Below are 27,992 nucleotides of genomic sequence, written 5' to 3'. Positions count from 1 at the left end.
TTATTATTTTTTATAAACAGTATAAAAACACAGTATTGCACATATTAAATCAATTGCACTTCTTTAAGGTACAGATAAAACATCTAGTTGTCTTTTGATGCTACAGCATAACTACTGAATGAAACCTACCCGGCATGTACAAGAGGGGAGGCGTGAATCACATGGAGCCAACAGAAAGCAGCATGGTGGAGCTCGTGGAGGTCAAACCAGTGGCGTCTAGTAGTTTTGCAAGGTATTTTTGTGACAGAAGATGCTTCTTTAATGCCCTTGAAACCACTTTGGCGCATTTGCTATCTCTTGGGGCAGTGTTTTTGGCTTTGAGAGACTTCAGTTCTTTGCTCCTGCAGGCGCCGCTAACGTCATTCTTCTTTTGGCTGCGTCCCCACTCATAAATATGGTAATAGCCCTATTTGATGCTATACAACATATACTAATATAGAGTAAACGCAACTTATTTTGGCTGTACATAGTCTCTGTACCCTATGTAGAGCTATTTTTTTTTTACTTTACAATCAAATAGTTGGGAAGCAATGAGGAGCTAGTAATTAAAAACAAGTGTGTGGGGGCAGGACACCGGAAAAAAAATGATTTTGTCATTTTCTTTAAAAATTGTTATTTTTTAAAAGCTAGAAAATCTGCAAAATCCGAGGGTTGTAAAAAGCATGCGAGGCTACACGCCTGCCACCCTGCACTGTAGAAGCCCTGGTTGTGTTCAGAAGTGGCACATTCAGTCTCTCTGGCGGCTGATGCGGGACGCCGCGACGATACAATCACAGCTGACCACAGCTACCTCTCGCATGTGCTCAGAAACCAACATTGTGTGTCGGTATGGGTTTCATGAGGGAAAAAGGGATCTTTAAACTTGATTTTCTCTTCTGAGCCAGAACACAGTTTTATTCTGATGGAGATTGGACGTGAGCGTGTTGGGTTTCAATGACTATATGCACTTTGAGGTTAGTAGTTTGATGTATGTCTTTGTGATGCACAGCCCCTTTTACTTCAGCTTTAATAAATATTGTCCACTAAACCTTAAGGTGAATGTATATAGATATATTTAAATAAAAAAAAGTACATTGACGTCTAACTTTTCAAATGTTATTAAGAAAATAAGTGTTATTTATTCATTCTTTACTTCAAAGTCAGTTGATTCAAGGAGACATTTTAGAGAAAGTTGATCATAGAACTCCATTAAACATCTCTGACTTCTTCGTCCGTTAGGTCTCTTCTTTAGATATTATGAAAGTCTTCAATCTGTGATAGTTAGTAGGCGATCTACATATGTGAGTTAATACTCAAAATAGTTCTTTTTAATTACTCTGGAGAAAAATGTATCCTGAACAGTGTTAATTGTGCTTTGCAGTACGGCGATATGCGGTAGACGTAGACCTCAGAGCATCGTGGGTTGAGTTGCCAGCCTCTCCCGGAGGCTGGGAAGAAAGACAGAGTCCCAACAGGTGAATAGAAATGTGACGGTCAGCGGACCGTTATCGTAGAACAGGACCCCGTAAGACGTCTGCTAGAAAAATATATGCAAATAGACAGGGGGAAATCAAATTTGTCTTTTCACCTTGCTGATCTCCAAATATGTTGCCCCGGTGTAATTTCACACCCTGTTTGAAGAAATTAGTTCAAAAATAACTCTGAATCCATTTGTGGTGAGCGTGACATTTTGAATTTTCCACCGAATCCGCACTCGTGTCCCATTACACATCCTGTCATCTCTGACGGGGCCGGGTGGGAGGAGGGAGGTGGGCGGGCGGGAGGGGGCACTCTCTGTATCCAGTGGCGGCGCTCTCCATTAGTTACCAGGTCTGCAAAAAAAAAAAAAAGCCAGGGAGATGTGACGAAACCGAAGAGGACGGGTGAACAAAAAAAACGTCTCGGGTGACGACCGGACGGACGCTTTTTAAAATCCTGTGCATCGGTGAGTTGGGGCGAGGAGGAGGAGACGCTTCTGTGTTCTCACAGGAACCAAAGTTTCCAGCGAGCGTGCTTCTTGGAGTCGGCTTTGGACTTGCGTTTCGGGGTGGAGGTGAAGGCCTCCTGGGGGTAAGGCAGGGAGGCGAAGTGGCCGTCCGCCGTCGGGCAAAGCCTCATCATCAGCGGCTGCAGCTTGTCCTCCTGCTGCTTGAAGTCCAGCTCCACACTGCGGCACAGAGACGGGGACACACAATCAGCAAATGAAGCGCTGTCCCGCATGCATCAAGGTGCTCTTACTATACATGCTGCATTGTGTTGTATTTCAGCAGAAGCGTCTCTGTTTTTTTCCTAAATCTCACGCTACCCAAACACTGTCTTCATATGAGACGCATTAAAGCCCACCGTGCTGCAATAATCCCTGGGAGACTTTCTTACTGGAAAAAGTTCTCATGATTGAGCACAAGGAATGAATTACTGAGAAATAACAGTATTTCCATTATATTCACTGCAATAAAATACCGTCTTTTCTTTTTTCAACCAGCCTTCTTTACACCAAGTCTGCACATCTTGTATTTGAATGGTGGCTTTAGTTTGATCGGTTTTACTCTGTATATTCTTCCTTCATCGATATATGGAAACCACTGAGGTTTCTTTCCCCTTCACGCTTCTTTTAATCTTAACATGTTTGGACTGCCACACTCCTCTAATCGTATTAAGCATCTACGTTTTGGCCTGATCTCATTGACTCCTGCACTGGCATCTGTCACTGCACTGCTCAGCCTGGTAGAGCGACCTACATTTCCCGCTCACTCATCTTTATTTCCCAGTAAAACCTCCCAATTTAGACTATATTTGATTGCATCTGGCGGCCCACTTTGGCTTCCACCGCTGCTTTTATTTGTTTTCTCACTGTGACTTCTGAAACAAGTGTTTTTCCCAGTGAGAAGCGCTGGGTCAGTGAAGGGCGTTGAACCAACGATTGTGTTCTCTGCTTAAACCGAGATCTGGGATTTGATGTGAGCGTTTTAGTTTCGCAGTTTTCAGTTTATATTTGGTTGCTTTGATCACTGCACATGACTACACCGTCAGCAAAAGGTGCAGGTGCAGAATTAATACATTTGTGGATTTTCTTGTTGGACACAATCACAAGTCTTTTCCTGTCCGGTGTCCCCAGGGTGCGAGGGGGATTTATCTGGACCAGCCATCATTGTAATCCAACGCCCGCGCACATCTGACTACTAGGTTCTGCTGAGGGAAACTCCGATTACAGCCTCAGCTGAGAGAAGTGTAGAGGGACTTTAATCTGCTAAAGCCACCAGCCTGAGTCGGGTTGACTTACATAATGTTAGCAGGATCCCGCTCATGAATGCTGCCGTTTGCCTGTCTGGACGTATACTGTAGTGGTCTGCCTGCTCTGATTGAAAGAAAAAGCATCTGTAATAATTGCTCTCGTCATGTTATACATCTTTTCTTTTCTTTTTTTACGGCGACTATAGTTCTACATTGAATGTAACTGTATCTCAAAGTACTTCATGATGTGTATGATTCGTATTACTAGGCTATACACATGAGGATTTGATGCTGAGACAATTTTTTTTAAAAAAAAGGGTGTCATCGTAAATGCCTCAGTTTACATCCGATACCTTTTGGGATTGATTAGAGCAGAGCAGACGTAAATGTGTCTGACAGTGACTTGAGTGAATATCGGGTGCTGAACCCGACACTCAGCACTTTGCATTTGTTTGACTCAGACCTTTACAAAGGGCCAAGAACACTGCAGCTATTAGCAATAAATCACAGGCTGGTAATTCCGCTGGTATCAATTCACTTCACTTTGTGTGAAGTCTGTTACTTTTTTTTGTGCGCACGCACACACGTTTGTTTGCGCGTGGAGACGGTTGCAGACATGTATCGGCAATTTAAGCCCCCGGGTTCATGTCTGACTCGTGAAACGCAGAGTAACAATCGTGCGGTTTGGTGGATGTCAGGGAGATCAGCATGCGTTCCTTAAAACAACCAAACTCACGCAGCGCCATCGATGGGGCAATGAAACTAAATAAATTACTTGGCTAAATTCCTAAAAACATTTCGCTATAAAAATGCTTTTACCTGTTCGTCTGTAATTCATCTTGACTGTTTTATCCAGTCTATTTTGGATTGATTATCTTATCTCATATTTACTTTTATATTGTTGCTCTTTTCTGTTCATTTTATTCATCTCACGATATCTATGAAAGCACTTTTTCTTCTTCTTTGGTCCAAGGCCCTCAGAGTCATGATGTATAATAAGATCATGATGTCCTCTAAAGTCAAACTCCAGCTCACATAATAAACGTAACTCGACACAATTATCAGCCTCTTGCAGCTTAAATAACTGCAGCGAAGCAGCATCAAAGGATCCTGTGATCAATGGCCGTAATGAGCGTGTACACTGTCGGTGTTGCAGCATGCAAAGTATTCTCTTTAAAAAACAAAATTATGAACGCGTAGACACAGGAAGTGACTCATCTCTCGGCCACGTTTTGAGCATCTTTTGGGGGGGAAGGGAGGAAGTACTGTCGCTTCATGTTGGGTTCATTTGGCGGGATGTTTCTCATGACAACTAATCTATCGGTGTTCACCTGAATTCTTCTCCACGTTAAATTCAGGTCGTTTTCATCGTGGGGATTCTCGAAATCATGACATTAAGTATGTCAAAGTGGTCAGAGTGATGAATGAATTGAGAAAAAAAAATACATAAACATCTACAACCACCTTTTTTTTTGTCCATTTATGAAGTCGTGCTTGTTTAAGATTAAGCAACATATATGAGATAATCCAACACGTTCAGTGCAATCCTGCAGCAGAGAAGCGTTTTAAATGTCAGCTACAGATCTTGAGTAAATGCCGGTGACCATGTATTATTGACCCGTCCCAGATCAATTTATACAACACTGTGCACATTGCACGCTTTCAGTATGCGCTTTGACCTTTTGTTGCATGACGATCCCTCCCTCCCTCTCCGCCATGCTTATTGTCAGATTCCCTGCTTCTCTGGCCCGTCCAACACAAATGTCATGATTTTCAGAGGATTAAAGTCCACGTCTGAGCTCGTATGCAGAATCCTTGTTTGATGTCTCAGTGTCGAGCCTTTATGATCGTGTTTGCTTCATCTGACGCTTGTTTACAAAGTGTTCACACCATTTAGTACCACGTATGTGTTGTCAGATTATGAACTGCCACCTGTATTTTCCAGGGTTGATAAAGCTTTATAGCTGCATTCAATCAGACTAAATCCCTAAACACTCTCTCTCTCTGTCTCTCAAAACGATCCTCAGCGTACATATTTGAACAACCTGTAGGTTCACGATGCTCTGAACGCAACAGTGGTCCTTGTTAGCTGTTTATTTTGTCTGATTTATTTTTGTGCGGCGCTGAATCCACGCTTTTGATTAAATTTGCTCCGTTTCAATCTGCCAGGAGAATCCCACAAAGAAGAGGTAAAGTGGTCTGTGGCGTTGGGACAGCATGGCCAGAAAATGTAATTGAGGAGGAAAAAAAATAAATCAGAGCTTAATTTAGAGAAGAAACGAGAAAAAAAAAAAGAAAAAGCAGAGTGAAAGGATAATAATCTCATCTTTGAAACGCACTCCAAAGGCCTTTTAATGAAAAATGTATTAGTCTCCACACCCGGCCCAGTTATCAGCATTTCCCTATGAAACTGTCACGAGCCCTGCTGCGTCGCTCCAGATTTAGATTTTATTTTTCTCGCTGAAAGTGAATTTTGTTGGCATTTCCCCGTCCCCTCGCCGCCGCTCCCCTGAGTGCGCTGTCGGATCGGAGCAAATTGAAGAAGGCACTTTGGACCTCGTCAGTCTTTAACCTCTCTCCGACACTTGTTCTGGCTCTTCCTTTTGTGTCTCCCTCGCTCGCTCACTCCCACTCTTCTTTTTTTTCTTTCTTCCCCCCGTCATGTCTCTGCTCTCCCCCCAAAAAAAGTGTCTATACAGGGAGAAAAGAGAAAGAAAGTGATTCATGGACATGCACACCCCTCTGCTGCCCTTTACCCTCCTGTGAGTCTTTATCGCTCCACGTCACCTCCATCCTCTCCTCTGCCTTCCTTATCTTCCCCGGGAAGCGAGCGTGCTCCTCCCGTCCGTCCCTTTCGCACTTTCGTCTTTTCAACCGAGGATCACTTTTTTTTTTTTTTTGTCGCCATGGTAACCAGCTCGCCATCCATGTTGGAAAACATCGTAATGACCGCACAGAAAGAGATGTCTCCATCATTTCCATATGTTCTAATGTAATCGGCTCGTCAGCCTTTTGGAGACGCTTAATTGATTTTCACAGCCTGGCGCGATGGATTGGAGATTTTTTTAATATAGTATTTCCACCGCACACACAACGTCATTTAAAGTGTTTCACCGTCAGATAGTGTGTTTAATGATCAGCTGTTGCTGAATTTTATCGCGAGGCCAAATTGGGTTGATGGGAAATGACTTTGGTCCATTGTGAACAATGGCACCCGATGGTGGGGACCTCCGCCTTCCTTAATCGCAGCCACTTAAATCTATCTCCCTGTTTGATCAGCACATTAGCCCACAGAAATGCAGTGTGAGGAAAATGCGATTACAGGGTTTCTGCATTAAGACGCGCCGCGACTTTTAACGCCCGTGGTTTTAAAATAAGCGGGATGCATTTCTTAATCCCCGGCTCATTCGCACCGCCCCGTTTCTTCCCCCTCCCTTCCCCCCCCTCCCTGTGTTTGTTTACGTTTCTCACTCTTCTCCTGTTTTTTCATGCCCCGCCACCTTTTCTCAGTCAAAAATATATATTACATCACCTGGCAAGATGGGATGGATTGCAATAATCTTTTCATCCCTTTCGCACCTATTTTGTTTCAATGTCATGCTCGATGTGTTGAGCTGGCGAATCCCCGAGTTCACTGCGAGGCGCGAGGAGGAGATGACGTACGCCGGAGGAACCACGAGATGGCGAGCGGTAAAAAAAAAAAAAAGTTACGGAGGGGGAGGGATGAACGAAAAGACGGACGGAGTTTGCGATGGTTCCAAAGGAGGAAAGTGGGACCAGACAAGGACAAAAGGCAGTTTGTGTATTCTGCTCGAAGCGCCCGCCTATAGGCCACCGCACCGTATTGATCCAGGGCTGTTGTTATGCTAAAGATGGGCTCTGTGATGATGCCATATACTCTGGGAGAAATTGATTATGCCAAAAGAGTGCATGGCTGGCTCTGCGTTCAAATCATTCATGGGCCCATATGTCCACTCGGGGTCGTGAAACCAGCTACATCATAAATACAAGGGATTTGGCCAACGAGTGTTGATTCTCTGCTCGAACCCGATTGGGCCTTATTTTTGTTTTTCAGTTGAGTGAGACTGCTTTGCGCAATCATCATTGACCTAATAGGGATTTGATTTTTTTGTTTCTCGTTTAAAATCGGTTTTCACGGCGCTGAAAAAAACATTTTTTACTTTGGAAATTTGAGTTTTAAATCCTGCCGTGGTTTACGCCGAGTCCAGACTTTGACCAAAAACTATGTGGGTTTGTTTCGGGTCGACCCGGCTTTTTTGGGCCCCCGATTATAACGCTGAGACGTGAAAACTAGTAGATATGATGAACGGCTGTTCTTCCCACGTACGTGTGTGTTACTCCAGAGCTCTGCTTCCTACCCTGTGTTCCTCCACCTCCAGAGAGGTTGTTTTCATGGAGATCCAAGTAATTAGATTGCCATTTAATCCTCCTGCCTGCGTGAATACAACTGCTATATTTGAGTCTGTGTCCAATCAACTCAATTTACCATGCCGAGTGAGTCTCTTAAAGGAGAAGCCGGGTCAATTAAACAGATTATTAACATCTTACTTTGTAATTTCCGCCCTTTTTTTTATCGAGTTGAAAATTGCCAGGCGCTGGAAAGGTTTGTCAAAAAACGAGCATTCTGTTTGGTATCGAGTTTCTGTTTCTCTACTCGTCCTTCACAGACAAAGCGTTTCAATCGATTGTGACGCCAAATATGTTATGATGTTAATATAGCGCCTGTTTGAAGACAGTTCTCAGAGCGTGTGAGTGAGCAGCACCGACCGAGTCGGTACATATCTGACCCGACTTTGTCTGGGACGTCATCGTATTGCATATCGGTTTCCCTCTGGGGATTTAAAAGCACAGGTAATAAGAAAACTAGATAAGACGGATATGTCTGACAACTCTCTGGCACATACTGTATGTATAATTGGCTCATTCAAATGGGCAGACTTAATCATGGGTTTTATTGCAGCCTGCAGTTTGCATATTTTAAACCCTTATTGGGAATTCATGTCATGGTGATGGTATAAATGAGACACCTTTCCCAACACATCAGTGATGAGTATAGGTACACCCCGAGCTGCCAAGATTATCTTGACAAAAAGAACCGTTGAATGGATTGCTCGTATATATATATATATATATTAAAATGTATTTAGACGCATTACCACGCTGCAGCTTGTGCTCACGGATTCAGAGAGATGTTAGCGAACGTCTCCGGAGTCGGGCACGGCGAGGCGAGCACAGTTGGTCTTTACTCAGGCAGGCAGAGCGGAGATGGAGATGGAGGATCGGGAGAACAGAGAGAGCGAGGCCCTCCCTCTCTCTCTCTCCCAGGGCCAAATCACGCAGAGTTACCATTAAACATGCTGCTGACTAATTTATAACACCAGGCGCGCTCCCATCTCCGCAGTCTCTGCTGTGTCATCCATCCTTTAACCCTGTACTCGGCCCATTGCCCCGTATTTCACCCGTGCCGTGTCGTGCTCTTCCAGCGTCCTTCACATCACGTGCCGTAAATTCAGCTCCCTTCACTTCATCGCGCCATCTTTTGAGTGGTTGCGAAGGCGCCTGTGGTCTTGTGTTGCGCCCTCCTCCCCTCCCCCCTCCACCCTCCACCCTCCCCTCCAGCCGCGATGTGACCGCGGTCGGTTTTGGCGACGCGGCGCGGCTTCCTCCGATCGTCGGAGGGAACAGAGCGACGCACCTATCCTTCATTTCATCAGGAGCTGATTGAAGTTTGGCCAGAGGCTTATCAGTTATTGAGAGCGGTAGATAGAAAAATGATTTAAAATGCGCTTCAAAAAAAAAAAAAAAGGGGTGGAGCAGGAGTGTCCACTAAAACACGTTGTATTATTTATCGCCTCTCACCTTCCCACTCTTTAAACGACTTTTCTTTCTCATCTTATTTCCCCCCTTCAACTTTTCTTGTTTGACTTTTGGAGGCCTACTTCTTTCTGAGCACCTAGCCAGGCACACACACATGGACACAGACACACACATACAAACATGCACATGCTGGTTTGTCTCATGCACTTTTAACTGAGCAAAGGACCCTCACGGGGCCTGCCGACTGTCAGTCCCACTGTGTTTCAAAGAGGACGGCTCAGGCCTGACGGAGGTGTGGAAACCTGCGAGGATCCCACACAGCTTCACGTCAGGGCTTTAAATAGAGGTTATTAAACGGTACCGTGGTAAAGATTACACTGGCTAAGCGTCAGCGTCTTAGCACTGTCGCTGTGAGCATGTTATCATGCGGAGAGTAGCACGATCTTTACTTTCTTTTTATCTTTAAAGTGTCAAAAGATATTGATGAATCCCCGTCACAAGAGAGCCTAAAACGACCACCCGTCAGAAGTGGTTGGGGATTAAATTTGCAGCAGCTCCTCACATCTGCAAAGCTGGAACCCAGACGTTTGTTGTCAATTGTTTTTTTTTCTGGATAAGCTACTGAAATAATTCTCAAATTGCCGCCCGATTAATTTCCTACCGGGCCGACCAATCGATGCATCCATTTCCTGTCTCGGCATCATTTCATAAACCGTGAAAACATTGACACTCAAAGGAACCTTACCAGCAAAGTATCGACACATGCTAACACACGCGCGCATACCTTCATGAAGCGAGAGCTGTGCACCCCGGCAGACTAATGACTCTGGTAGTCGCTCAATTGAACTACATCTGAAAGTACGCAGAGGCTTATGTGGCTCGGCAACAGCGACGTTATTTCGTGACGTTCGGATGGTAATGAATTTCCCCTTTGCTCACTCACTCATTATATACCATGTATGCTCTCTGCTTTTCAACCTTGCGCCCTTTTCTCCCTCTCTACACACACTCCAGTGATTGAAGGGGCGTGAAGGGACAATGGCAGAATCAGACAAAGATGTATGAATAGAAAGAGAGAGAGAGAGCGAGTTTGTGTGTAAATATCACACGTCCCCATGTGCAGAGTAACAGCATCCGCATTAGTCTTCCATCCCCTGGCCCTTCCCCCTCCTCCCCCACTCCCCCCTTTTTCTCTCCACCTGTTCACTTCCCCTCAAGGAGAAAGGACAGTGCACGTTTTGGATCACCTTGTCTTTGAAGAGAAATAGCCACCAACCTGTAAATAATGCATGCGCTGTTCCGGCACGTGTCGCAGTTGGCCGTGTCCTGTCCTGTTCGATAGGTGAGTCTGCGGGGAAGATAAGAGTCGTGAATGAGTAATTACTGGACTTGTTAAGCTGCTCCCTCACACCTTCCTCTCTCATCTTGTTTGTCATCCCTCGTTAGCCGAGCCCCAAGTATAAATGGGAAGCGTTGAGGAGTCACGCTGCCCTCCTGAGTGGCCTGTGTCCGGCAGCCGGGGCGGAGAGAGAGCAAAGCATCGGCCATTAGCCGCGCTCGACTGATTTTTGAGGTCAGATGAGGCGAAGTGGTACGCAGGAGGAGTTTCTGGGCTGCAGTTTTGATCAGGAACTGGTGTCACATAGGAAGAGTTTCACAGAAACCCCCTAATCGTTCATCTGTTGCTTCGAGCACGGCGCATTAACAAAGCAGCGGCAGTAGATCTACAGCAGATATGCAACACTTATAGTTGTCACGCTTCGACTTTGACGCTGACAAGCCTCCCCTCAGCTGCGTCCTGCCGACATTACCGGTTGTATGAGAGACATTTTTTGACAAGAAAAAGCATTAGCAGTGTTTTCGTTTAATTGCAGGTTTAAATGGTTCTTTCACGTCGGCTCATATTCGCCGCGTTTCGTTGTGTCTGCAGACGAAAACATTCCCAAGTTCTGTATCCAAGAGGACGCCGACAGCAGAACCATATGATTAGTTATGGGAGTTAAATGTTTGCAGCGTCAGAATTAATTCGGCAAAGGCGTTTCCGTAAGACATTTAGTGCATCAACTCCTTTTTCGTCAAAGGCTGAAACCACCACTGAGCAAGAGTAAAAACTGTTCTCTTGCCATTGATGATGTTTTATTGAATTTTACTATTTCCATGCATCTGATCAAATGCGATGAAAAAGCAAAATGCTTAAATAATTGTTATTTACCCTTCAATTACATTAAATGTCCTCGTGAAATAATAGCAGAAATAAGTAAGGCTGCAGCTAATGACTATTTTCATTATTGATTAATCACTTCAAATTTCTTGTATTTAAAATGTGAGCCCAGTGTGACCTACTCTATCGAGTCTTTTATTAATATTGAGGCTTTTTACTCACAGTAGAGAAACTTTTGATTAATCCATGCTGGACAATACCGTGTTGTAAACTATAACAGTTATTAGCTTTTTTTTCATAACCTTTCATTATGGGGAAAAAAGCTGAAATGGAAATGAGATGGCTCCTGTAAGCAGATGCATTTTGACAGCTTTGCTTTAGACAGCTGCCCTTTGGCTTCATACAGCCAGCCCGTTTTAATTTTATTGTGATATCGATTCACCGAATTCACATCTAAAGCTATCAATATCCTATTATACTATGTCCTGTATTGTTCTATTATCAGTTTCCTCTGAGATAAAAGATGGTCATGAACCAAATTCCCATTATAGATTCCTGTTTCTCAGGAGGCGGCTACAGACCAGTACTTGGTTACATGCTTCAAAGGCTCAATGGTTTTCTTTATTGGATGAGAGCGTGGAAATGTGCATATTGATTGACAGCGATAGTTCCCCTCTTATAATTAATGACAAATTTCAATGGAAGTACTCTGGACTCACTTCTGCTGGGTGTTTTTTTTATGGTTACGACCTGCACTGCCGCAGCAACAGGAAGCAGTCGTGTAGTGCCAGGACGACTGTGCTGTTATTTATTTGTCAACTACTTCTCTTGCGCACCACATAGTAACGACTAGAATCTGTGGAAACTGACAGATTGATCCATGGCGATTTTTAAATCAATTGATAGACGAGTCGACAACATTGTCCGTGCGCGCCGCGAAGAATTTATTTGTTCGTGGACGGCCCTGAATTCAATTACAGGCGCTTTTAACAAGAAGGCAAAATTACAGCAACGTGTCTCTTCAGACACAATGTTCTTGTTACTCTCTGGACAATCTGCAGACCTCAGTGTCACGACGGAAAGCTAAAACATTGTTCAGATTGAGGTCTTTGGCTCTTTAGCCGAAGTGATTAGCACACTTATTCTGAAAGGAGACGACGCTGAAATGAAGTTGCTTTTTGATAATCCATTCATTCCATTGTATTTGGTTCAATTTTTTGTATTTGTCAAACAATCGCAGTCATAAGTCAGTGAATGAGCTAACTGTTACAGTTAGAGCTTGTCTCTGGTCATTTTTCGCAGTAGCAGAGACATGTTTCAGCTGTTCCTCAAGGACTCGTGTCACGCTGCCCATATGGCCGATACAAGTTAAACCGCCGTCATACATTTCCTCTCCTCATCTACTCATTTATGTGCTGCATGCTCTGACAAGTATGCGAGAGGTGTTGATATCAATATTGTTATTCAAGGCCCTTGGCTAACGAGCTAATGGAGAGAGTCTAAGAAGAGGACGAGTCCAGTGATACGTTGACGTCTGCAGCTCGGATTAATTTTAATGAACGGACTTGCATTTTAGACGTCGGGTGAGAGGTTCCTCGGGGGAGTTCAAGACTGTCGATGGGATGCACAGCCTTTGAAAAAGTCACCTTTATTCTCTCTATCGCTCGACCTCGTGCTGCCTAGATGTGTTTCAATGCCATCTTTGGTCCTTCAACACCTCTCTCACACTTGAGGTGATGAAAGAAAATAAGGCAATCGTCCATAGAAAGAGCGAAGTCAGAGGGGCCATTAACAGTGTACTTATCCCGCCCCCCCCTCTGTGCTACAAGGTGAGCGCTCTCAAAGGTCACGGAGTGGGTGGGAGTCCAAAGGCATAACAGCATGCGCTCACACACAGTGTTAATAGACAACTAGCTAACAACAAGTCCCCATGAGTGTGATTAATTGGGTCTGGCTTGCCAACATGGTGCTGATGATGCAGCACATTTATTCCAGCGCTCTGTGCCGTCGGATGCAGCCAACGGTGCCATGCAGCTCTGGTGTGTTGTATGCCCCTGGCAGAGCTGCACCTGAGGGGTGTATGCGAGTGAGTGCTCGCATGCATGGTGTGTAAGTGTGTGTGTGTGTGTGTGTGTGTGTGTGTGGGGACATGAGGCGAGTCAATGTGCTCCAAATTCCTTTTGTTCCCGCAGCCGCTTTGTAAGAGCTGCTCAAACAATCTATAAAGTTCTAAATAATACAATAACCAAGGGAGGTGCAGCCTCAGCCTTCCTTGTCACTCTCATATAGTTCATTCCGCATGCTTGATTTCTCGCCGAGTAGCAAAGTGGGGGAAGTCTTTTTGAGTGTGTTTTTTTTGGGGCTCCGTAAGCACTGTTTGTTTACGGCACTGACGAAGTTGGGTGACTTGCAATTGGGGCACTTCCAATTCTTGGATGAGAGTAAAACGATCCCAGGTGGATCATCCGCTCAAGAGATGCGTAACTATTGGAGAAAATATCTAGATCCTGCGTGAAATGTAAAAGTTTTGCCGCGTCAGAGCAAAAATCCACTCTGAATATGTCGGAGTATTTCAGTCCGAAACCCCCAGTCGCAGACCCTAAAATCCTGACTCGGCAGTTTCAGGGGGAATTGTGCTTTTTATTAGTCTCAGCACATTAGCTGTTGAGTTTATGTCTGAGCAGCATGTCGTGAGCACATGCGTAGTGATGAATGCGCACAGGGTAACATTTCCTCTCATGAAAAAATGACTGTCGTATAGCATAAGCAGTTATATATTGGATAATTTCGTTCAGTTCACCTATAGCCCGAGGGCGCTCCTATTTGTTGTGTCAGTGACATTTATGTAAGGGGAGCATGGAGCTAATGTAGTGTGACTAAAGCAGCATTACATTTCTTGCTTGGTTGCAAAAAAAAGAAGAAAAAAAAATAGGAAACGTGTACAGGAAGAAGAAAAGTAGCGTTTCAGTTGGGCTCCGATGGATTACAGGAGGCTTATGCTGCTCACTGACTTAAACTAAATGTAGGCTTTTGTAATTAAAGTATGGAAAGACAATGTGATTGTTTCTTTGTGTTTGTGACCAGACGGCACCATTAAACAGTCGTCACTCATTTTTAGCTGTGCGTTAAAGCCTCTCTCCTCTCTCCCACCTGCCACTTTAGACACATCTGATCGACCAGATGTGCTTGGCAACACCGAGAACATGGCTCCCCACGCTGCGCCACATGGCCGCTTACTTTTTTTTTTTTTTACTCGCGACACTCTTTTATGAGTTTGGTGATGAGGTACAAGATTACATTTTTTTTCATAATTTTCCTTTTTAGGTGGTGTAAAGTCTCACAGTTGTAAGTATCTGCTCCTCGCTCAAGCCCCGTTGAGTCGGAGTCAAACGTTGTCGTTTGGTGGCGTTGATATTGAGAGTTTCTTTCATCCACTTTGAAGCGTTTGTGTTTGTGAGGATGTTCGCTTGGCAGGCTGTGCTTAATTCCCCACAGGTTTTTGGAACTCCAGGTTGGTATAATGTTGATTTTATATGGATTTTTCTCACTCCGTACCTTTGCACAGTGCTGGTCAAACAGATAGGGATCTGAGTGCAGAACCCCAGCAATTCATTCAACAAATTGGCCATTTTGTTTGCCTCATCCCTTTGGATAGACAATCCTCTTTTTTTTTCCAGCGTTCTCGATGCTATCTACAGCCCTTTTGTATATACTCGGGATCCATTGGACAGTAAATTACTTTTTCACAGGCTATGGCTTTTTCAAAAGACCTTGCCTTACTCGATAAACATGGCGTGCTGCAGGATGAGGCCAATCGTTAAATTTCTAGCTCCGTATTTTGTGTACTTTTCGTAGGAAGTGCTTGAAAGTGTCACCGTATGATTTGATGGCCTCCTAAGAATGATATTCATTTTTTTCATTATCATAACAATACAATTCTCAGACATATTCAGAATTCCTATTAACTCTTAATGAAGCCACTGGGTGCTACATGCTGCTTTAATGAAAAATGCTAATCACACGCGCACGGGTTACGCTTTCACTTCCGTTCACAAAATAGTGCGTACTTGTCGGTTTCACATGACGGGTCATCAAACCACCGGGGCCAAATTGGGTGAGATGAATCGGTTCTGCTGCAGCGCCGTCATATCTGGAGGGAAATCATCGCACAAGGACACCGCGCTGTACTCGCACTGCAGGGCACATTCAGGTAAATGCCACATCATCCCAGCAAAAAGAAAAAAGAAGCTACATCCTTCTCAACTATCTGTGTTCATCAGCCACAATTTTGATGGACAGCTGCCCCATGTACAATCTTGTCCTTAAGATCTAGAAATAAAATGACACATCAATCGGACACTTCTCTTGCTCATGCTGAATCATGAATGTGCCCGGCGTCTATGATGTTTCCTTGGCTTTTCCCCCCAAATATTTTTTAAAGATATGTGACATTTCTTCTTTTTTTTTTTGCCAATGTACGCCTGACACCACTGTGAAGCAAGGGGGCACTAATCAAATTCACCGGATCAGTGACAGCTCTGATGCTGACCTTATTAAGCAGATTTGGTATCAACAATTAACTGACAGATCCACAGTTTCTTAGTCAACGTTAGACAAGTCTGTGATCAGTTTAGTCATGGTGGGCAGCCAACTCCGTTTTTACTGCGAAAGCAATCTCTGTTTCAAATGAGCTGTACAAATCCTAAAATGAGTAGAAAGAGAACATCGATGCTCGGTATCGCAGGTACCCTGAGTGAAGTATTGGGAACTGGAGAGGAAAAAGCCCAATTTGTACATCTTCATTGTGAAGCATTGTCTATAAGTAAGATGTCTTACCCTTCTCTGTGGGCCTCCCCCTTCTCCAGTTCCTGGATGACCCCCAGCAGCACCTTGATGGTCTCTTGGCTGGAGCTGATGAGATTTTCCATGGCCTGGAGCTGTGCTTTAACTTCCCCGTCCTGTTTGATAGGCACTATTTGCTTGCAGGCCTCCTGTGTTTGGTCGGGCGCTGCCCCGCGAGCCTCGCCACCTCTACAGGGCGTCGGAGGCTCGTCCATGCCCCGTAGAGGCCGGGCAGATAGCTGTCCGGTGTGGCACTGTGCCTGCGTTGTACAGCCTCCGCCGGTACGTGGTAGCGTCTGACTCTGCACGCCGTTGAGCTGCAGGGCTTTCTTCCGCTTGCTACGCACGGACGGACTGTCCAGGCATTCCACCTGCGTGAGGGAGTTCCAGGAGATGGGGCCCGTAACCTTGGAGGCCCTGTCCGGCAGGGTCCGGGACGAGCCCTCCTCCAGATTGAGCAGCTGCCTCTTGGCCGAGCGGTCCGTGTCGGCCTCCCTGTGTTGTAATCCTGTCCGGGCTTTGGCTGGGACGCTGCAGAGCTGGTACTCAGCCTGTGCTCCGGCTCCGCTTCCTCTCTGTGTGTCTGCGAGGCAGTCTGTGTCTGCAGAGCAACTGAGCTGCAGAGCGTCAGAGCACAGGCCATCAGGTGCAGTGTGCTGCTCCACTGTGGCAATGCACTCATTAGTATGGAGCAGAGCCCTGGTCCTCCGGACTCCACTCCCCCCGCAGGCTCCCTCCTCCTCCTCCTCCTCCTCATCTAAACCCCGCTCAGCAGCCTTGGACTGCTTCACCTCCATGACAAAACCGTTATTCTGACCTCTATAGGTTTCCACGGCCGCCACGTGTTTAAAGGTGTGGCCTTTTTTGCGCTCGAAGGGGAAGGTCTGATAGCGTTTCTTCAGATCGGGCGACGTCTGCACGCCCGTGCTCCTGGTGACGTTGGGGATGGACCGGCGGGCGGGGACGGTCATGTACTTGCGGTACGCCACTTTGTAGGAGATGGGCTTGCCGCCTTTCCCCGCTGCCTGCAACTCCGCCTCCCTTTGCTCGTTCTGCGCCTCGCAGATATCCTTGAAACGCACTTGCAGGGCCTTGTTCCTCTTCCTCACCTGTCGACTGGCTTCCAGGGAATACTTCACCTCCAGCGCCAGCGAGGTGGAGGGCAAGGGCGCTGCCTCCGAGTCAGACTCTGAGTTGGTGAGAATGCATTTGCCACCCTCCTTGCTCACCATGTTTCCTGAGAGGCATGGAGAGAGAGACGCTGTGTTAATCATCGATAATGAATGGCTTACACAAAGACCCTGTCTGGCTATTACATCCTACTTGACAAAACCCACCCGCTCTCAAAGCTCAGGAAGAAGGGAGGAATGTGCAGTGATTTAATGAATATTATCAAAAAGTGCTTTTATTAAACATTTGTCATGATGTATGCCTAAAAAAAAGCATCACAAATAGGAATTTTAAAGAAAATGATGTGTCAGAAATCAGGGGATGTATCTGACACTATATGAGTATAACAGGGATAATTAATGATTTAACATTTGAAACTGAAGGTGTGATGTCTTAACTTTCCATATGCATCTACAATATATTTAGCCTTGAAGGAAAACCATCATTTATCTTTCAGTGCCAGTTGGCAAGGGTCTGTTATGCTTTGCAATCCGTCTGTGTTTATTTACTGAAAGACTGCAAGCGATTTAAGCGAGCCCTAAAAATATTCTGAGCAGATTTCTGTGGCACATTTAATCATCGCTGTGAAACCAAAAGCTAAATATTAAGCTTCATTTTCAGTTGTTTATTATTGCCAGTTGAAGCAGCTCTGACTCAGTTTGTATGGGAGCTATCAGACACTGGACTTACTCTCACACACTCAAATACACTACAGGCTACAACACCAGCAATGTAGTGTGGATTACTGTAGACTGTGCCTGAGGTCTGCTCTCCGTTCATCTCTATGGCTCATTAGGTTCAGCAAGATTCACTGTCTGACCTTTCCCTCTTAATTATTAAGTCAAAATAAGATTTTTGGGGCATATGTTCACTCTAGCATATGGAAGTATGACTTGTGTTCATTTTCCATTTTTGATATGAACAAAGACAAGATAATAAACTGAAAAATTGGTACCCGCAAACAGACCAAACTTTTGACAGAGAACTGTGCAACAATCCCCCGAGGAAAAGCATCATAAGCAGAGATGTGAATATGAGATATGAGTTATCTTTCCCCACTGCCACAGGTATGGGCGGGGCATCACAACTCTGACGCTCTGACGGGAAATATAATTCTCCTTCTGCCCGCTGATTTACAATAAGCAAACACTCCACACGCTCACGGAGATGCTGAATCAGATAGGATTATAATTATCAGTCTCAGCTTATCTGCCATCGCTGCTCTCTGTCAACTTCCTGTTTCAAACCTTTCTGTTTACTCACCCGGGAGCGATAGAATGGACATTTTGTCTCACCATCTTCCCCATCATCTTATCGCCCCGGCTCTGTGTTATTAAATTATTGTGTCGGTCCAGTTCTGCTTTGAGAGGGACAGTCACCTGTCTATCTGGGGGAAGATAACATGACCGTTTCATCATCCTGCACATTAGCCTCCAGACATCAACAGCCTCTGTAAATATAGCAATATTACATGTTGGCATACGAATTCAGTCATTTTTTTACTCAATCTGGCAATCTGCTTACTAAGGATGTAGTAACATTTTCTCAGAGTGAATATATGAATACGAAACCTCACATTTCTAATGAAGGCATACCCAAGATTACGATGTTCTAGCTTCCAGTGTTCTTTCACAAGTTCTCCAAAATCAGAGAGCTGCTATTCCCGACACTGAAAAACCTGAAAACAGTGTTTGCTGTGAATACTATATTTTCTTGGTAGATCATACATAACTATCAGAGGAGCCTGCCTTGCAGGCCAGATGCCGAGCGTCTCATGGGCATTGGCACTCCGTTTGTACAGGTCCTGTCAAAAGAAACCCATGTTTGAAACTTCAAATAGCCAAACGGGCCCCACAATGTCGACTTTCTTCCCCTGAAACCGACCAATCGTTGCCCGGTAATGGCACTAGAAACACAGTCTGAGAACAGCACAGCATGCCTCACACAGACGAGTTTGAGATGGCAGCTTTCTGCTGTGCAGGCAGATGTTTGTTTGATTCTCAACAGACAAGTAATTCATTACCAATGTACAGCTCTATGAAACGCATGTGGAACACGACTACACGTCCAACACGCAGGGCGTCAGGAACGATGTTCAGGCAACAGAAACTATCAAAGTACAGGCACTTCAGAAAGTATAGACCTTTTATTTAGTATGATGTATATCTTGCGGTACATATAAAATGGACAAAGGTCCGTCAAATTAGTGAGAAGTACCCTCTCCAGGCAGTGCGGTCAGGCACAAAGAAATGCCGGAAGAATTTGAAAAAAAAGCACACAGTGGATTCGGTCTCACCAGCATCTCGACCTTGTATTGAATTAACATTTCCACAACGTAAAGAGGGAAGCATCAAGGCCGCATGTAACAAAATCGAATGCATTCATTTCCCGTGTATCACCCCCCAGCTGGGCCGCATTTAAATAATTTCAAACAAAGATAGTCCAACCCCCTCTTCTGAATGTTTGACCATGCGCCGCTTATTCCTCCATTATTATCTATTCGCCAGCTTGGCCGTGCTTCCCCGGTCCGTCACTGTCAGTGTCCTTTCCATGTTTGTTCAAAGGATGACATTTTGAATAAGAGATTAATCTGTAACCCTAGATCCCCTCTCCAAATAAGGTCAGTGAATATGCCTTTGTTATAAGCGGGGCCCAAATTAAACATTAAATTCAATATGTGCAAAATTATATCGGTTTACGATTCAAGATGCCACCCTGACTCCGACTCATCAGATATTGAGACGCGAACGTATCTTGTCAGCACGAGCGGCGACCATGTTTCCTCCGCACTCCCTTCCCCACACACACGCAGCCTCCGCGATGCGTACAGGTTCACGGTATTGTGTCACATCCTCATTTAAATTTAATCCCTTTTGACATGCCAGCACCGCGGGCTGAATGATGTGTCCCCGGCTCCACTTATCTGATTTGTTACCCATCGGGTTCGGGCCCGGGCGACTGCAGCATCACTCGTATCTCACCTCTGGCTGGAACAGCCCCCCCCCCCTCCACCCCACCCCCTACGGTCTATTGCATAAATAGCATGAATCATCACGCAAGGCTGTGACAACTCCCTCGTTTTAGGGTGGCCCTGATCCTTTTTTTTCTTTTTTTTTAATTTAGGGGCAAGTAAATGAAGTGAACTGACCCACTATTTTCCACCCAGTAGGACAGACCAAAAACAGACCTCACAGGGTCATGTGCTCATGGCAAAAAAGCTTCAGACATGTTCCCCGCTGACCTTGTTTTAGCAGCACAGCTCACCAGGCTGTCATACTGGCACTAAGGATATTATTTGGGTTACTTCTAGGGACAAAAGTGAATTTTTTGCCCATTTAGAGAGCCTGTTTCGCACGGCTGGTTCTTGGGAAGATTTTCTCTTCTAATTCAGCCATTGTTTCAAGCTACGGGGCCACGCACGGACCGTTCCGATTACTGTAGTAATGCAATTCATTATTCTTTAATGGAAATGGTCTTTATGCTCGGCGCACATGGTCACACCTTGAATTTCAAAATGGGTTTCCCATTTCTTGCGTTATTTTAAACTGCATATGAGTCGGCAGTTTTGTGAATGGCAGTCACCTAATTAAACTTTTGGTCGCCGGGGATGAAATCTTTAAAAGGGAGAGGGAGAGGGGGAACGTCAAGGTTCTGCTTCAACCTGGGGTTTGAATGTTTACCGTACGTTTGAGCTTCACTAACTTTGTTGTATCGCTCCTGCTCCATGGACAGGAAAATTCATTAATATAGTATGCATCACAAAACCGGGGGATTGATTAAACGCTGGAAATATGGCTATACATGTCAATTAGCAACTGCGGTCGAAACAGCCTTTCATGTTTGAAGTATTTCACTGGCTGTTATTACATCAAACTTTCCCATGAGTGTATTTATTTTTATTTTTTACATTACAATGATATTTTCCCCCAAATCACCCACACTCGATGTTTAAGCGGTTTGATCGGAAGCTTAGAACAAATAATATAGCAGTGAAAGCTGTTTCTGTGTCCCACTTTGTGGCAACGGTTAAGGAAAATGTCTTCCTGTTTCAACACGATGGAGCCAGATGCACACAGAGATTTTGAACTGGACCAGCCTGTGCGGAGCCCTGACCTCGTCCACATCCAACTGCTTTGTGATGAACTGGAAACGTTGACTGTGAGCCAGATCTTATCACCCAACCTGGCTGAAGTGTACTCATCCATCGACCGCTGTGGTCATCCTCCCTAATGCATACTAATAATCATAGAGTGGAAGCAATCTCGCGAACGTGAACTCTCGGTAGCGCCTGGTCAAGGTCATTGTGACCTCACGCTCGTCCTGTTCTCCTGTGATACCTCGAACGCCTTGAGCGAATGTCTTGAAATTTGGTACTAAAGTCCACTTGCATGCAAGGTTGGACTACAATTTAGCCGTCAAAGGTCACTGTGATCATAATAAAACATGTTAAATGTGAGAATTTCAAACAAATGTCTAATGAGATAAAACGATGTGAACATTTTGGACGGACGTGGAGGTAAACTGCACTGTTGGTGGTGGCGGTAATTCTAGTTTTGTTGAATAAAACTCAGGGAAATATCTGTGGCCGGCATCAGGATTTTGAATCACTGACAAAGTGAGCTTGAAGTCCGCCCTTGTGCGACACGATCACCCAAAAACAACAACAACAACAACCCGGCTCTCCTATCGCTGCGGTTTTACATCGCTCCAGCTCGGCATTGGCTTCAGATGCTGCTTGAACAAGCGCGGCAGTGAAGTTCCAAACTCTACTGTAATCCAGTTTTATCTACTGGTGTTTTGTGTTCCTCTTTTCTCTCTTCTGTCAGCCTCCGTTCATAATTACACGGGGCTTAGTAGTGTTTTGAGAAGTCTTTGATCTGTCTCTGAAGAGCACACTGATGATGCAGTAGAAAGATACCCATGCTCGTGGGTTGCTTTCGCTCGTGTCGGTGGGGTCACTTGACAGTGCGGGGTTTTGTTGTGTGTGTTTTTTTGTTGTTGTTTTTTTCTGTCCGTCTCCGTGCTGCAGCATGCGAGCAAGCTCTGGTGCACCCATGCTCCGAGGGTGTAATGTGAGGGTGTATATATAGCCGAGTGATTGACTGTACAGGTCAGTGTTGAGGGATAACTGCAGTACAGTGCATTAGGCCGACACCAAACGCAGCAAATCCTTTGTCAGTTAATGGTAGCTTAACGCCCTAAGATGGAACGGCACTGGAAATCACTGGATTTTAAGGGGATTGTCTCTCTGGTATTTGTTGCTCAGTCATCACGGACCACTGTGCTGTTGCCAAGTGCGATTTTTAATGATTGCACTCAGAATAATTATGTCGTTTTGCAGAAAATAACTAAATAACACAGGACCATATTCTTAGCCGAGAGGTATGAATGTTGCTAATTATAAACCGAGGAGAAGGCAACGTTATTATCCAGCAGAACTGACATTTTAATACCATTGTGATTCCGCTGCAGAAGTGTCGGCATACAGTAGTGTAGTATCGGGTCAGATATTTTCAGAATCAAATAAAGATGCAGCAATAGCATCATGGCTGTGAATGACACCTGATATTCCTAAACTAAGTTATTTTTCTTGCAGAACTAGTGCACAAAAGTGGTTGACCTTCACTGTTCCCTTTTGCGGTTCAGTATGGCACCATTGTGGTTATGGATATATATATATATATATATATATATATATATATACATGAACGTAGTGTTCCTTTTGATGTCACAAGTCTCCTATTGTGACACGATAAAGCCAGATTTGCTGTTAATCCATTCTGTTAAAGCACTCATACGTTTCCTCCATGTGCACAACATTTATTGGACAGCCATGTGTGCATTACATATATTTCCACAATGCTATTTTATATTCACATTCCATTAAAATCACTTTCAGTTGTGTATAAAAAGAGTGAGAGAGGGACTGCTAGATACCGCAGTTACACTACGAGACTTGATGCAGCCTAACGGCCGCTCATTGAGCCTCCTAAGCCTGAGAGTGTGTGCTGCACACGTCATTAGTATCCATCCCTGCTGTGTATGATGCTAGAAATCACCACCATGAAAGACGCCTGCTGCTTTTTTCCGTGGACTTCTTATCTTTGCACTCTAGCCTACGGACACTGTAGCCTTATTTTTTTCTCTCCTCGCTTTGTCCCCCGCTGAATTGTACTTTTCTTCTGTCACGAACGCACTCGCTGCAGTCGGCGTGCTTCTTTTTGTGTGACGCCTGGTTCTCGGGGGCTTGACGAATGTACAGGAAGCCTGTAATTCATACGTCTGCGAACATGCAGGCCAGGTGGAGATAAGACCTGGAGGATGGATGCGTGCTGCAGCGGCTGCCTGTTCTCATCAGGATGCATCGGCTCACCCTCTCCTTCCCTCGCCTCTTTGTCTTTCTGAAGAACATTATATATCTTCCTTCTGTTCCACTTTTTTATTTTTTTTTTTGGTTCTCGTTCTCTTCCCCTTTGTTGCTTTCTCCCTCCGTGTCGTTCTGGCTCTTTCGTTGCCTTCCAGACACGCTGAGGTTTCAAAGCTGACGGGTAACTACAGAACTCCCCTGCTGTTCTCAGATTCCTCCCAGCCATCCCGAGCAAAGACACACAAAAAAAAAAAGAAACGCACACATTACCACACACGGGAATAGACAACAGTAAAATACTATAATAAACAGGTGCATGGCTGTAGATTGGATGCAGCAGATTGAATGTGAGAGAAAATAGACGGAGATAATGAAAAATGAAGCCAAATGGGAAGGATCCACGCACAAGACTAGAGACGATGTTTTGTCGATGAGATGCGTAATTAAGTCATAATAGATAGTAAAGGTAGCTGTATGAAGCTACTTTGCAATAAATGAAAAAAAACCTTGTAATTTAAAGATTTTCTATTTTTGCTGTTTCGTAAAGATCTCTGTTAGCAAACCTGTTAGTCTAGTTGCGAGTAAAATGAAGCAAGTCAAACTTCTTTGAGACTTCAAGGTCACGCGTGTAAGTAAAGGATATACCAGAGAAGATCCTTCAAACCTTTCATTTCACGTTATTATTCCGAATACAACGGGTAGGTACGCAGAGAACCAGTTGGTGAATGATTCTCGGAGGACTTCAGCACCTCGAGTAGCGCTTTTCTTTCTGCATTTCAACGCCCACGAGGACGCACACACGCAGCCCGACAAAGTCGCACTATTCCACTGATCACTGAACGCGTGCCGGCGACAGGCCGAGATATACAGCGAGGGCAGAGAGCTAAACGTGGATGAAAACCATGTTTTATTTATCAAAGTGTTTGTTAAACCTCAAGGATCCAAGGAATCTCTTTATTTTTCCTTTGATAACGGATGGAAATGGTAAATGGACTTTTAGTCTTCCGAGTACTCGAAGCACTTTTACACATGTCATTCACCCAGTCACACCCGTTTATAGCAGCATAATGGCAGAGACCCTCAAGGTGCCACCTGCCCATCAGGTCTACGTCAGTGTCAAGTGTGCATTCGATTAAGTGCCTTGCCCAAGGACACATCGAACTGGACCGGAGGGTCTGGGGATCGAGCCGTTCTTCTGGTTGAGGGACGACCCGCTCCGTCTTCTGAGCCCCATGCTTGTTTGCAAAGAAGAGGCGTCGGGCACCTTTTAATGGTTCAAATCAAGATTCAGCCTCCCAGCATGCTCGACGGGTGACCCCGCCCTCCAGCTGCTGAGATCAATAATTTCTATCGGTATCAAGTCACACTCATGTTAGTATGAACCTCAAGCCACAAATAATTAGTGCTGCAACGATGAAGCAATCTACAGACACTTATTTGACATCATTTTCGATAATCAATGGATTTGTTTGACATTTGTCAAGTAATTGGAAGTTTAATGTCAACGTGGTTTGGACTGTTTGGAAGCAATTTCCAGATGCCGCCTCGGGCATTTGTCATTATGTAAAAGAAAAAAAGGGTTCATTACATTTCTGAATGAAGCACGTAAGCCAGAAATACGTTGATACCTATAATCTACTTCTTCCCTTTCCCCAAGAAAAGTCTTGTTTCCCTCTGCCTCTTCCCGCCGAGCCCTGTCGGAGTCCCAGAGGACGCATGCTCCACACACACACGTACTGGCAACAACACCCAGGTGGGGTCTTGTGCAAAGAGGGCCCTTCTGTATGCAACACAAGCGCGAAGCCCCGCACACACTCGCGCCTCCCCTCTCGACAACGGCACACGCACGCGATTCACCTCAAGCGCTTGGCGGTGTTGCGGCTCTCCCGGGGTAAAATCTGACTCTTAATGAATAATCCTATTAGCACATGAAAGGTAACATCTGGCTTGTTCCGAGAGCAGTCATTCTTTCATACGAGAGCAATTTGTCTTCTGGATGAATGAATACCCCTCCTGTCAAGCACGGCCACGGTAGGCGAATGCCCACTCCCCCTCCCACACACACACACACGCTGCCGTATATACGTGCTTTGGGCACGCGTGGGTCGTGCAAAAGTTAAAAGGAGAGGACCAACTTTCACATTTCTTCCTGTCAGTTCCTCCGTGTCAATGCATGACACGTCTGTGTCAAAGCGTTGTCGTGGCGCTGTTGTTCTACCTCTCCCCTCTACATCTGGAGCGACGGTTCACAAGGTGTGGGGGCGGAGGGGGACTTGCACATAAGTGGCAGAACAGTCGCTGTTCGCCTTCCTCTGCTGTCGCGTGGCGCTGGGCACAGAGGTGCAGACTGATGCCTAAAAATAAAGCTTGGCTTTGAAGCGCCCGGGGGGCCATCACGCCCATCACTCCTGGACGGCCGTGCCCAGGTTAGAGAAAGCCAGGCACCGACTGGTGTAGAGGGGAACATTGTCCCCATCCTGTCATTTCCTGTGCTTGTTTTTGCATTGGACGAATGAGCCGGTATGCACTTGTCATGTCACTCTTGGGTGCCGGCCTATAATACCCTTCAATTGTGGAGAAAAAAAAGGAAATTCAATATCCTCCCCCTATTACTTCTCTCAGACTATGTCTATTTCTCCCTCTATCACTCATTCTCTTTTTGTCTATCTTCCCTCGGTCCTCTTCTCAGTGTCTGCGCAAAGTGAAACAGAGCAGAGGGGAGATGGTATCGGAGCGTTGATGTGAGATACGGTTGAAGGGGAGCGATGGCGGGAGGTTCGTGGCGGTGAGTGGGAGTGACATGCGTTTGGTGTGACAGTGGAGATGCGAGGGTTCAAGACGACCCATGTCCTCTCTCTCTCTCTCTCTCTCCGTCTCTCCCTCTTCTCCACCCCCACACATACGCAGAAACACACACACACACACACACACACACACACACACACACACACACACACACACACACACACACACACTCCAGTAATCTGTACAGAGATGGTGACTTCCCTCCCCCCCCCAGTCCATTAATCTAGATTAATCTTAAATTAAGGTCTTTCATCAGATGCAGCCAACTGTCGGGCGCCCAGCTCTCATTACCTTTTCCACTGCGCTGCCTCCGTACGTGGGACAGACGCTTTTTTTCTCGCAAGGATTCTGCAATTGTGCTTTTGGTTCAGATACCACTGTGGTTTATGTAACGCTCCCTCAGCTGCTCTGAGACGGAGAGGAAATGCAGCATCATGCAAGCCCTCGTACGCAAGCACTGTTTTAGCTATGCATGCGGAGCCAGTCGGGCTCAATCTGGATCGAAATCCTCTCGGAAACAGAAAACTGACCTGCCAGATGTGATTAGCTGGCAGTGAGTGTGTGTTTCAACCCCTCCCCCTCTTGTTTTTCTCCTAAAATATAAACATTTTTCATCTTTAAAGTTTTCTAAACTGCCTGCACGGTCTCTTAAACTCGGCACCAACACATTCCACAGCCGCTGCCTGAAATCTCCCTGAACCACTTCTCCCCCAGCGAGGCAACTAAGCTGAACTAAAAAAAAAAAAAATAGAAAATCAATCTGAGATTTACCTCCTTTCATCTGCCACGCGCATTTGATGTTTGATCAGCCGACTAAAACGGGAAAATCTCCAGGCAAAACATTCCCTGTGGATAATCCCGGGCTCAGTCCCACAGAGCGAGCGGGTCCCTCGGATTCCCCCCTCCTCCCAGAGGTTATTTGATCAGACTCCCAGTTGCAGACCGAGAGGTGAAATAGAGGAGAGGACGAGAGCGGAGACTCACCTCAGACTGTGAATTACCGACGTGAAGGATGCGTGAGCCTAGATCCCCGGCTTTGCCCGTGCATGCCCGTTTCCTTAGTGGATTAGAGGCGAGCTGGAAGAGGAGGCTATGCCATGGCAGAAGTTAAGAGGACAGGCAGAGCGGGCGGCACGCAGGCAGAGCGGCGGCGGCGGCGGCGGTAGTTGGAGGAGTTGTTGCACATCAGCGTCCTCTGATCCAGTGGCGCGAGGTTCCTCTCAGCCCCAGCCAGAGTCAACACTCCCCCTCTCTTTCCCTCCACTCCACCCGTTCCCCTCTTTCCTTTCCCCGCGCGGCGTCGGCAGGGGCTCGCACTCCCTCACTCACTCCCTCTCACACACACACACACACTCACACAGACACTCACACAGACACACACACACACACACACACACAGCGGCTGAACTCCGGACGCCTCAGCGACAGAGCCCACGCAGGCAGAATATCCCCATCGTGCCGCCGCAGTTCTCCTCTCTGGCTTTCTCCTTTTTTTTCCGAGTGTGTGTATGTGTGTGGAGAGAGAGAGAGAGAGAGAGAGAGAGCGAGAGAGAGAGTAAGACGGACAGAGCGAGCTAGAGAGATAAACGGAGAGGGGGA

The 27,992-nt window shown here is 45.6% G+C and overlaps 2 protein-coding genes across 2 annotated transcripts in view; one reads left to right on the top strand and one right to left on the bottom strand.

The window, feature by feature from the left end:
• The window catches only part of dock1 (dedicator of cytokinesis 1), a 161,737-nt gene that overhangs the window by 66,986 nt on the left and 66,759 nt on the right, over nucleotides 1-27,992 (top strand). The window lies entirely within an intron of this gene.
• On the bottom strand, nucleotides 35-27,935 carry LOC137789220 (inhibitory synaptic factor 2A). The gene is made up of 4 exons (XM_068582555.1): nucleotides 27,378-27,935; nucleotides 16,046-17,288; nucleotides 10,325-10,396; nucleotides 35-2,146 (listed from the first exon to the last, which is right to left on the bottom strand). The coding sequence occupies exons 2-4, from the start codon at nucleotides 17,281-17,283 to the stop codon at nucleotides 1,963-1,965; spliced, it is 1,494 nt and encodes a 497-aa protein (XP_068438656.1). The 5' UTR covers nucleotides 17,284-17,288; nucleotides 27,378-27,935; the 3' UTR covers nucleotides 35-1,962.

The sequence above is a fragment of the Clinocottus analis genome, unplaced genomic scaffold (assembly GCF_023055335.1).
Source record: "Clinocottus analis isolate CAN_PGR_092001 unplaced genomic scaffold, fCliAna1.0.p SCAF_19, whole genome shotgun sequence".
NCBI classification, from domain to species: domain Eukaryota; kingdom Metazoa; phylum Chordata; class Actinopteri; order Perciformes; family Cottidae; genus Clinocottus; species Clinocottus analis.
This window is presented reverse-complemented; position numbering and strand designations above follow the sequence as displayed.